The sequence below is a fragment of the Pelophylax lessonae genome, assembly GCF_965119305.1.
Source record: "Pelophylax lessonae genome assembly, chromosome: 3".
Taxonomy (NCBI): Eukaryota; Metazoa; Chordata; class Amphibia; order Anura; family Ranidae; genus Pelophylax; species Pelophylax lessonae.
In genome coordinates, this window is record NC_138770.1 from 544,414,659 (window position 1) to 544,427,179 (window position 12,521).

Sequence of the window (12,521 nt, forward strand, 5' to 3'; positions counted from 1 at the left end):
CTCTGGCTGTATGTTTAGGGTCGTTGTCCTGCTGGAAGGTGAACCTCCATCACAGTCTCAAGTCTTTTAAAGACTTGAGACTGTAACAGGTTTTCTTTTAAGATTGCCCTGTATTTGGCTTCATCCATCTTCCCATCAACTCTGACCAGCTTCCCTGTCCCTGCTGAAGAAAAACATCCCCACAACATGATGCTGCCACAGCGATGTTTTACAGTGGGGATGGTGTGTTCAGGGTGATGTGCAGAGTTAGTTTTCCGCCACACATAGCGTTTTGCTTTTAGGCCAAAAACTTCAATTTTGGTCACATCTGACTAGAACACCTTCTTCCACATGTTTGCTGTGTCCCCTATATGGCTTCTCGCAAACTGCTAATGGTACTTCTTATGGCTTTTTTTCCCAACAATGGCTTTCTTCTTGCCACTCTTCTGCTCCCCTCACACTGCTCCTCAATACACCCCTCTGCTCTCCTCGCACTGTTCCCCAATACGCCCCTGTGCTCCCCTCACACTGCCTTCCAATACACCCCTCTGCTCCCCTCACACTGCTCCCTAATGCACCCCTCTGCTCCCCTCACATTGTTCCCCAATACACCCTTCTGCTCCCCTCACACTGTTCCCTAATACACCCCTCTCACGGTTCCCCAATGCACCCCTCTCACTGTTCCCAAATGCACCCCTCTGCTCTCCTCACACTGCTCCCCAATACACCCCTCTGCTCCCCTCACACTGTTCCCCAATACACCCCTCTGCTCCCCTCGCACTATTCCCCATGACACCCTCTGCTCTGCTCACATGACTCCCCAATACACCCCTCTGCTCCCTTCACAATGCTCCCCAATAAACCCCTCTGCTCCCCTCTCACAGTTCCCCAATACACCCCTCTGCTCCCCTCACACTGCCCTCCAATAAACCCCTCTACTCCGCTCCCCAATACACCCCTTTTCTCCCCTCACACTGTTCCCCAATGCACCACTCTGTTCTCTTCACACTGTTCCCAAATACACCCCTCTGCTCCCCTAGCACTGCTCCCCAATACACCACTCTGCTCCCTTCACACTGTTCCCCAATACACCCCTCTGCTCCCCTCAAACTGTTCCCCAATACACCTCTCTGCTCCCCTGTCACAGTTCCCCAATACACCCCTCTGCTCCCCTCACACTGCCCTCAAATAAACCCCTCTGCTCCACTCCCCAAAACACCCCTCTTCACACTTTTCCCCAATACACCCCTCTGCTCCCCTCACACTGTTCCTCAATGCACCACTCTGCTCCCTTCACACAGCTCCCCAATACACCCCTCGGCTCCCCTCACACTGCTCCCCAAAACATCCCTCTGCTCCCCTCACACTGTTCCCCAATACACCCCTCTGCTCCCCAATACACCCCTATGCTTCCCAATACACCCCTCTGCTCCCTTCACACTGCTCCCCACTACATCCCTCTGCTCCCCTCACACCATTCCCCAATACACCTCTCTGCTCCCCTCACACTGTTTCCCAATAAACCCTTCACACTGCTCCCCAATACACTCCTCTGCTCCCCTCGCACTGCTCCCCAATACACTCCTCTGCTCCCTTCACACTGTTCCCTAATACACCCCTCTCCTCCTTTTACACTACTCCTCAATACACCCCTCTGCTTTCCTCACACTGTTCCCCAATACACCCTCTGCTCCTCTCACACTGTTCCCCAATACACCCCTCTGCTCCTCTCACATTGCTCTCCAGTACATCCCTCTGCTCCGCTCACCCCTCTGCTCCCTGTACACATATCACAACTTCCCATTACTTTGCTCTGCACACAACTGCTTTTCTTTTCCTGCTTTCATCTTTCTATTCTATATATATCTTCTAGTGACATCTGCATGCCTCACATAATTGCGTGATAGCATCACCGCGCCTGTTATACCGACTAAAAACGAGTAACACATCATCAGACCAGCAGCTTTCCCGGATTAAAGATGGCCGCTGTGAGCTGTCGCTTTGATGATGTCATGTAGCTGTAGACGCGTCAGAGGTGTGGAATGGAAGCCCCTCCCAGGCATAGAAGGTGTGATAAGGGAGTGATGTGGAAGTATGCAGTAGTGCCGCTTGAGTTGGGCAGCTCGCTGGAATTGTATGGCTGTGTACTATGTACAGGTAAGTGACCGTGTGTGATATTCCCCTGGAGTGTGTTCCTGGTCGGGGACGGTAATAGTAGACCTGGTGAGGATTGGTAATGATCAGAAATGTGACCCGAAATCAATTGTGTTATTAGAAATCCCTGGGGGGAGGGAGGTCTGTCCCCTGATTGGTGTATTTTTCCAGTTACCATGTAGTGCTGTGCTCCTTTATTACTGTGTGCTGGGAGGAGTACACTTCACATTGATATAATCAGACCCTTCACTTGTTTCCTTATCCTAGCAAAGCTCTCTACAATATTATAGTTATTGTATATAAAAATGAAAGGGACTGTAAAAATATAAAAAGTAAAATTGGAAAAAAAAGTGAAGCACCCCAACCCTCCGCGTTCTCGCGCTCAGAAGCGACCGCATACGTTAGTCCTGCCCCCAAATGTAAACAGTGTTCAAACCACATGTGAGGTATCGCTGCGATCATTCGAGCGAGCGCAATAATTCTAGCCCTACACTTTCTCTGTAACTCCAAACAGGTAACCTTTGAAGTTTTGTTAAAGCGTTGGCTATGGAGATATTAATTACTGTAGTCTGTCTTCATTCAACGAGCGAACGCAATTTTAAAGCATGTTGGGTATCTATTTACTCAGCGTAACATCTTTCACATTCTACAAAAACCTGGGCTAACTTTACTTTAAGTATTTTTTTCCCCCAAAAGTTGTGTTTGAAAGACCGCTGCGCAAATGCAGTGTGACAGCAAATATTGCAACGACCGCTATTTTATTCTCTAGGGTCTCTTTATATATAAATGTTTAAAGGGTTTCAAGTAATTTTCTAGCAAAAAATACAAATTTTAACTTGTAAGCAAGTGCTGTAAAGCATCAAGACCAAATAGCACTTTGGTGGTCACCTCAACCAGGAACGGTATGCGATGTATCCTGTGTGGTCACACCGACCAGGAACGGCAGGCTGTATACCGCCTCTCCAGCACTCCTCGTTTTTGGCAGGAATGGAAAGCAAAAGGAAACTATAATGTATTACCATAAAACTTTTATTGCCCGTCCATGGGCTAAAAACATCCACGATAATAGTAAAAAGCTATTAAAAAAAATTCTGTGACTAGTCACACAATGGAGTAAAGCCCTGTACACACGTACCGATTGTCGGCCGTAAATATTCGGCCGACGACCGATCGGCTGATTGTAGGCTTGTTAGTATGATGCTTCCGAAAGCCGACAGCGCATTTTCGGCCGAACAGAATCTGGCGTGCAGGCATTAAAATTTTTGTTGGCCAACATCAGAACGGCCGATTGTTCGCCAGTCAGTACAGATTTCGGCCGACAGACAGCAGATTTGCAAGACTGGGCATGCTCAGAAAAGAAAAGACAAGGAAAGTTAACCATCACATGACATCACTTCTGCAGTCGGCTGTTGTTGGCCAACAAAATTCGTGTGCATCTTTACAGTTTTCAACAGAGACGACAGCCCTGGACAAAAGACGGCCGATCGTTCGGCCGACGATCAGTACGTGTGTACGGGGCTTTAGAGTGGATGGCAGTGTGACTTCCGGCATGCGTTCCACTCACTCCTCATGACGTCCCCACGTGCATTCCAACTTACGTGTTTTGTCATGCATGACGTCTTCAGAGCTCTTTGACAAGCCAGGCCGCTTATGACGTCACGCCCGGGCCTTCGAGAGTAATAGACTGCCAGGGACCATCTGGTCCTCGGCAGACTCTATAGTGTACTTCCACCGCCGGCGGATTCCTTCTCTGGCTCGCCGTTTGCATGGGCGAGCCAGTAGAAGCACCGGAGGGGGGGATGTCCCCTCCCGCCGCCTGGAAGACTGATCAAGTGGCTTAACAGCCACTATGATTGTTCTTATGGTGTAGGAAATTGCTGGCGGAAAAAAATATCTGATGCCTGCAGCTGCAGGCATCATTCTGATATCCCCACCTAAAGCCCTGGATGTCATATGATGTCCAGCGGTAAGGAAGTGGTTAAAGAACAGAGACCATGCTTGCTCTGTAATGGTATTGCACAGAGCAGCCCAAATACTCCTCTTATGGTGTTCCCTGCTGGCGCTCTTGGCTCCCCCTCTTCAGCAGATGCCTCTGTAGAAAGCTGCTTCCAATGTGAGCACTCGATCCAAAGCCGTGCTTCGCTCCACTCTCCCATTACAGGTATTTGACAGCAGTAGGAGCCAATGTCTGGCACTGCTATTGGTCTGCCCTGCTAGGAGGCAGAGCCTCTGCTCTCAGGCACATCATTGGATCATGATCGGGCTCAGGTAAGTATAATGGGGGAGCTGCACTCAGGTTTTTTTACCTTCATGCAGAGAACGCATTAAATAGGAGCTGAAAGCTCCTTCAGAAAAATTAAGTCAGCAGCTACAAAGTTGAGTCGTAGTGCGCCTTGTGAATGGTCCCTTGTGATGTATCCCAGAAGACTGCGGAGGAAGGAGGGGGCCCTAACTTCTGGCTCAGTCTCACTCACAATCTGAGTCAGAAGTGGGAGCAGGTACCTGTCACAACCAGGTACCCGCTCTCCCTGCAAAAAATGTAGCAGGATACAATTTAGCCAAAATTTGAGGAATTTTTTTTATTGGCTGTTTTATAGCAGAGTTTTTTTTTTTTTTTTTTTTTTTTTAATGTTCGGACTTTTTTTTTTTATTTATATCTTAAAGGATAAAAAAAAAAACCAAGTGGTCATCAAATGCCACCAAAGGAAAGCTCTATTTGTGTGATAATTCTATAAATTTTGTTTGGGTACAGCATTGCGTGACCAGTTAAAGTGGCGCAGTGCAGAATAGCATAAAATGCCCTGGTCACGAAGGGGTAAAACCTGGAGCTGAAGTGGTTAAAGAATTCCAGTCATCGGCACGTTATACATGGTTTCATTGGTCCAGCTTGTACCAATGTAACTATGTATCTGGCTGATGTCCCTGGAAGCTAGAAATAAGTGAAGGGGCACTGCTACTCCAGTGATCTCCACGTGCTTTGTCAGTCCTGTGCTAAGCGGCTGGACTGACGCATTTTACCCAGGAGGTCGCCTGCTCAGAGCAGGAGGCATTCAGAGAATGCTTTGCATCTTCTGTATGAATGCAAAGCATTCTGATTAACTAAGGTGGAAAGGCAGGGCAGTGATGTCACTGCCCTACTTATCCACCTCGTAAAATTAGAGGGCCTTTTGCATTCATTTAGAAAATGCAAAGTATTCTCTGATCGGCACCCGTTCCGAATGTCCAAACTCCAACAGGACGGCCACTGAACATGGGACCCAGAAGCAAATGGAGATCACGGGAGTAGCGGGGTCTACTTCAGTGATTTCAACCTTCCAGGTATGTCAGCTATGTAGTTACATTGGTCCAAGTTGGACCAATGTAACTACAGTAAACCCCCTCCATCACGGGGGTTACGTTCTGGACCCACCCGCGAAAAGTTAAAATCCGTGAAATAGAAATACCCTATTCAAATACACTCTAGGCATGTTTTTATAACTTTCACTGTACTTTTGAAAGCATTTTAAGGTCTTTAAACACACTTTTTTAAAACCCTAGAAACGCATTTAAACACAAAATACTGAGAGCAAGGGCAATGAAAAACACAAAAATATTTAATTAACAATCATTTAATTAGAAAAATATTTATAGGTCTTACAGAAAAAAAAAAGCAATATACAGGGACCACAAAAACGGAACTGCAATATAACCGGGTTTTACTGTATATATATATAACATGTCGCTGTTTGGAATTTTTTTTTTTATATAGATGCAAGATTACTGAGAACAAGGTGTTTTTTTTTTTTTTAAGGAAGACAGATATGTTGCAGTAATTGCAGAATTCCTCCAGCACACAGGGGTGTGTATGTATTAAAATATTCTGAAATAGCGCAATCAATGCGCAATCAATCCACTTGTATTACAATCCGATTGAACAATATCTATAAAACCTTGTTTAGTTTAGCAACAATCTTTTTTTGCATACAGTTAGGTAGACTATCCTACTATATAATTGTTGGCGAGTCTAAAGTAGATTGTAGAGTTGGATTGAAAGGTGTATTCGCCATCTTTCCAAAAATCTAAGCTGCAATTATCTAAGGAAATTTAATTGAGTTTTCTCCTCCTTTGGATGAGCATACACCTATCAGATGTAGAAACATTTTTGTTGACACCGGTCAGATGTAGAAACATTTTTGTCAGTGGCTCAAGTAAAAAAAAAAAAAAAAGCCGATGACATTCCTAGGGCCTGCAAAAAAAAAACAGTGGAGGACATATTGTCTTCTGATTGGTTTGTTTTAAATTGTGCCGTTACCTTACTTTTAAAGATCATTTTAAAAAGCTTTTGAATTTCCTTTTCAGTTCTTCTGAAGCTATAGCCATGAAGTTCTCAAAGCTGCCCTGTCTCCTGCTGATTGCACTGTGTGTGACGCTCTTCCTCAGCTATGTCACTTGGAGTCCTCGCTCCCATGAAGAATCAGAGAATACAGCCATTAAGTTTCTAGATGAAGAAGGAAGTGGTAAAAGAACCACCTCACAGGATGTATTTTATGGAATAATGTTTGACGCTGGAAGTACTGGAACACGCATACATGTGTATAAATTCAGCCGAACATCCTCTGGTAAGTTGGGCAAATAATAAAAAAAATAAATAGTCTAGGTCCTTCACATGGGTACAGAGGGACATACAGTGTGAAGAAGGCATGTGTTTGTGGCTGGGAATGAGTGGTGTTTGTGTACAGTGCCTGTGCAGATCAATGACAAACTGCGGCTGTATGCTTGTCACAGTAAATCGAAACGCTTGCATAAGGGATTGATGAGTGGCCCTGTAAGCAAAATATCTGCTTTCAGGGCCAATCATGTGTTCCTGTACTCAAGCAAGCACTCAAAAGGGGAAGTTCCGATTTAAGTTCTCGTCCCCTGCCACATTTGGCTGATCATTTTTTTTCGCAGGGGAGTAGGTACCTTGTTTTGACAGGTTTCCGCTCGGATTGCCTAGGCCAGGGGTGCCCAACTGCTGGCCAGGGGCCACATGTGACCGACGGAGCCCTCTGATGTGGCCTGCGACCCCCTGCTCTGGGATGGCTGGTCGGCAAGTCCAGATCACGGGTTCTCGACCCTCTATCCCAGAGCATCAGTGTTCTGACTACAGCCGGCGCTAGAGAAAGCACGGCAGCAGAGCCGCATAAGCCCCTGCTTCCTACATAGCGCCAGCTCCTGTCATAGGCGTAGTGATACCAATTGCACTCCATCTGGGACAGCAACAGCCGGTAATACCTGTAGCAAGGGAGAATCCTGAATGGAAGGAGAAGTCAAGTCGTCAAGTCAAAACCTAACTAAGACTAAACCTGCTCTGTGCCACATTCTAATCCTTCTCTCTCTAACCCTGCAAAAATCTCTTTACTTGCCTATTCTGCAGCCGGTCTGGTCCTGCGCTGTGCTGCCAGCGGCGGCTTCAGTGTGGAGGCGGATATAGGAGAGGCACTCGACAACGGAAGCACCATAGTAAGTCATAGTAAGACTTCCCATTCATTTCACAGCCGTTGTTGGTCCTCTCCTGCTCACAGCTTCCATCGCTGGAGACCGGACCTGATTGGGTGCAGAATAGGTAAGTAGTGATTTTTGCTTTACAGGTTTAGATAGATTAGGTTTAGATTGTGGCTCAGAGTAGGTTTAGCGTTAGGTTTTGCCTGGACTTATCCTTTAAAGGGCAGTTTATATTCAAAAATCACAATGTATATACGGGCAAATCGCTTCTGCAGTGGTTAGGTTGCTATCAAACTGATCCACAGGTGCACCTGCAGGTTACCTGCACTTGGCCATAGACTTCTGTTTTTTACCTGTGGGTTTGGTGCGCTTTCTGAAAGTGCACCACACCTGCAGGATATATCAGAAGTCTATGGCAAAGTGCAGGAAGGCCACAGGTGCATTGCGCTGCACTCGCAGTGCGGGTAAACCGCAGCCCATAAGCCTGAAAGCAGCCCTAGGCCCCTTTCACACGATCTGTCCAATAGGGTCCACCGGTCTGTTTTTCAGGCGGAACTGATTGGACCCTCCATTCACCTCTATGGAACAGCAGATGTAAATGGGACTTGTTTCAGTTTTACACCTGCTTATCTCCAATCCGATCCGCTAAAGAAAAACAGGAGTCTGTCCCCTTTCCTCTGGGCAGATTGGAGAGCCTATAGAGTAGAGGAGGCTGCACAGAGTGGACACGGACCTGTTATCTACCCGCTGCGCTCATTGTGGCCCGCGACCAGTTTCCAAGTCACTTAAGTGGCCACCCTCACTCTTCAAAAGGTTGGGAACCCCTGGCCTAGGCGTTCTGAGTTGAAGTTCTTCTCTCCCCCCCTCCCTCTCCGCAGGCTTCTGGAACATGTCAGATACCAGAAGACTGCAGGACTATTTACAAAGCGTAGCACAGCATGGCTCATGTTTGTGCAGTTGCCAGCCAGCTGTGAAGACGAAAGCAGCATAATTGGCTGCCCACAGTTAGGATGTCTGCGCGGGAAACCCAAAGGCTAATCAAGAACTAGCCCGGGTGAGGATGAACTGGATCTCCCTGGACAGGTTAATGTCCTTTTAATAAAAACCAAAAAAAGTGTGTGTGTGTTTCTCTGATTATATTGGTTGCTGTGGAAAAGTCCCAGAAAAAAACGTGTAACGTGTACTGAAACGTGTATATACAGGCAGATGGCAGGAACCTGAACAGCTACTTTTTGGCAATGAATTCAAGCAGGATCAGCATTTTTATTATCTGTACTCTCAAAGTATATAAACAGAAGTGGCAGTTGGAGCACTAAAATGTAAAAAAAAAGTTATGTTTTCAGAGAAGTAAAGATGTTGCTGCCCAGCATTATTCTGTACTCTACTGCATGCAAACTCCTACTGTCAGCCTCTCTGCCCTGTCATCACATAAATTAGAGAAATGTATGTCAGGACTGGATGGACAGATGGCAGAGCAGTATGGATGTTAGGACTGGATGGACAGATGAGAGCAGTGTAATGTCAGGACTGGATGGACATTTTTGTGTATTGCTTCTTCCTTCAACTTTTTCTATAATCCAATGCGGGGATTTTATATCTGGTGAGGGATATGTGCTCATTTACACACACGCATACATTTTTTGTGTAATAAAATTTTTTTAATTTTTTTGTATACGTGTGTTTTTTTTAGATACACATATATTTGATATATATTTTTTCATATACATATATCCTTTTTGTTTTTTCTTTTTCTCCTTTTTTTTTTCAATTTTATGTTTATTCACAATTGTATAGGTTTTAACTTTAAATTTCTGTCAAGTCTATTTCTGTTTGTTTTTTTATGCAAGCAGATTTGTGTACGGTTCGGAGTAGTTAGGTGGCTAATTGAACAGGGATGTTTCACCGTGGGTGAGCAATTTAAATGTTGGCCTCCCATTACACTTTGTAGTGAACAAGCACGTAGCAGTCCTGTGAAACGCGTCTACTGTCCTACCCTGCTGTACCTTGTACCACTTATGTGAATAAAGGAACTTTTCTTCATTGGTTTCCATGGTGGTGTGCGACCATTTTCTTCTTTCATACATCACATAAATGAGAGACGGGAATATTAGACCTTCATTTGAGTGGCAGCTCTGTTTGCCAAGTTTGGAGCTGCTGGTGGCATATCCAAAATGACATCTCCCAGCAGCAGTCCCAGACCTGTTTAATACTGTAATATTAATATTTACAGGGAAACTCAATGTATGAAACAAGGTCATTAGACATATGATCTTATAGGAAGATTGTGTGCCGGTTCACACTGATCCAACTTGTCAGGCGACTTCGTTGCCTGACAAGTAGCTTCCAATGCTGTGCAATGGAACCGTTCTAATCAGAGCAACTCAAGTTGCTCCGACTTAGAAAAAGGTTCCTGCACTATTTTTTTGCAAAGTTGGAGCGACTTGCATTGACTTCCTTTTATGAGAAGTCATTGCAAGTCGCGCTGCACGGGCGACTTCATTAGTCGCCCGAAGTCGGGGCGACTTTGAGTCGGATCAGTGTGAACCGACACTGTTACTGATTGTAAATAGCCTGGGGAAAGGATCTCTTTCACATCTGTAGGTCTTTGTTATTGCAAGGTCAGCTGTTGATACGGTCATAAGTGTTTATTTTTAACTGGCCTTTTCTCATTAGGCACGCCCAGTCTGGACCATGAGACATTTAAAGCTATAAAGCCAGGATTGTCTGCATATGCTGATGAGCCAGAAAAAGTAAGTATACAGAATGGAATATTTTTTTGTTTATAAAATACCTATTCATTATCAATATTGCATAGTCACCAAAACGTTTGACATAATGTGTAACTGGCCTTAAATAGGACTTTACTTGGGATGTGGTAGGCGGGGATATGCTTTATTGCAGAAGGGGCATACTATATCTTTTTGTAAAGATGGACTTGGGATCCTAGTCTCAACGCACCTGCCCGATCCTGCCATGGAGCCGACACTGCACACCGCCAATCAAAGGCAGACATTTCCTGGTCCACCGCTTCACAGATCGGGAAATGTTTCACTGCCTGTGACTAGCGGTGTGCAGTGTCGGCTACCTAGGGGGATCAGGCAGGTGGGTTGGGAGTAGGATCCGAACACGCCTGAGCCCATCCCTGCTTTTCTGCAATAATTGCCTTCCTGCCTACTAGCAAACCTCTTCAGATTATACGCAAAGCTCTGCATGTCTTGGTGCTGAGATGAATTTACTGTGTGCATGTTGCATCATTTTGGGCTTGCCAATGAAGGTGGCTGAAGACGCCAAACATAAAAGGAAAGCTGGGGGAAGTTACCAATGAGGGAGCTAGCAGACCTTGCATTGCTGGAGCAGAGGTAAGTACTGCTTAATTTAGTTCCACATTCATTTGCACATGCCATTTTGTTAGATTGTTAAAGGAAACCTGTTTTTCCTCCTTTTTTCCTGGCAACAAAGCCACATGATGATTTTTTTTTTTTTAAATGTACAGCCATAAATTTATCAGGTGACCAAGTTGGCCACTCCAAATATACAAGGTATCGGATCATGAAATCCACGTGGAACGAAGGTGCATAAATTGGATTTTGACACTGCTGATTTTATGTCATAGGACCCTTGAGGAGCTTAGAAAATAAAAAAAAAAAAGCCTAAATAGAGAAAAGGGGGGATTATGGAGAGGGGAAAAAATAAAAATTGTGTGTAGTATGATAGTAAAACCTTGGATTGAGAGTAACTTGGTTTGAGAGCGTTTTGCAAGACAAGCAAAAGTGTTTAATAAATTTTGTGATGATGATATACACGTAGAATCATGTCACAACCGAGTACAGTACCTCTAAGTGTAGCAATATGGTTACATTTAATGAAGGTACAACATTTAGCAACTTGCATGGTTAATGATTAAAAACAGGTACATCGAAGTATGCAGGCATCCGGGGTAAAGCTGTCCACATAGATCATCCTCCGCACCCCCATTGACGTCATAGCTTCCACACTGCACTCCAAGCCTCTTTCAGAATACTGTACTGCAGGGTAGTCTTCTCGGTCTTGACTGACAGCGGTGATAGCCAGCGGTGCGGAGGATGGTCTGTGGACAGCTTTACCCCGGATGCCTGCATACTTGGATATGCCTAATTTAATCATCAACCATGAGTGTTAAATGTTGAACCTTCATTAAATGTAACCATATTGCTACACTTAGAGGCGCCTCTCTTCTCTTTTATACTCTGTAGCCCCTGCTGGATTTTGCTTCTAATTCCCTTGTGGAGGCTGCCATTTGTGGATGGACATTTTTTGGTTACAGAACCTATCACATTACATAGTGAGGTTGAAAAAAGACCTAAGTCCATCCAGTTCAACCTATGATGTGGGTATGTGTAAATCTGCTTATGTCAATAGTACATTGTGTTCCCCTGTATGTTGTGGTTAAGGTGCCCTAATAGTTTTTTGAAAATCTTGATGCTCCCTGCTGATACCACTGCTTGTGGAAGAGCATTCCACATCCTTACTGCTGTTACGGTATAGAACCCTTTTTGCAGTTTAAGGTTAAACTGCTTCTCTTCTAATTTTAGTGACTGGCTGCAAGTCCTTTTTATAGTCCCTTTTGCTGAATAGTTTCTCTATGCTAGGGTCGCCAGTACGGTATTTGTACATTGATATCATATCCCCTCTCAAGCATCTCCTCTCCAGAGAGAATAAGTTCAATGCTTGTAGTCTTTCCTCATAGCTGAAGTCCTCCATTCCCTTTATTAGCTTTGTTGCCCTTCTCTGGACTCTCTTCAGTTCCAGCACATCCTTTCTGAGGACCGGTGCCCAGAACTGGAAGGCATACTCGAGATGCGGCCGGACCAGAGTCTTGTAGAGTGGGAGAATTATAATTTTAGCTCTTGAGTGAAACCCCTTTTCTTTAATACATACGAATATTC

The 12,521-nt window shown here is 45.0% G+C and overlaps 1 protein-coding gene across 1 annotated transcript in view; it reads left to right on the plus strand.

The window, feature by feature from the left end:
* Nucleotides 1–2,007: 2,007 nt before the first annotated feature.
* ENTPD6 (ectonucleoside triphosphate diphosphohydrolase 6) overlaps nucleotides 2,008–12,521 on the plus strand; it is a 62,543-nt gene continuing 52,029 nt past the window's right edge. Inside the window, exons 1-3 of the mRNA XM_082252544.1 lie at nucleotides 2,008–2,136; nucleotides 6,472–6,731; nucleotides 10,270–10,346. Of these exons, the coding sequence (XP_082108670.1) occupies nucleotides 2,129–2,136; nucleotides 6,472–6,731; nucleotides 10,270–10,346 (345 nt within the window). The 5' untranslated portion in view covers nucleotides 2,008–2,128. The remainder of the gene's footprint in view (nucleotides 2,137–6,471; nucleotides 6,732–10,269; nucleotides 10,347–12,521) is intronic.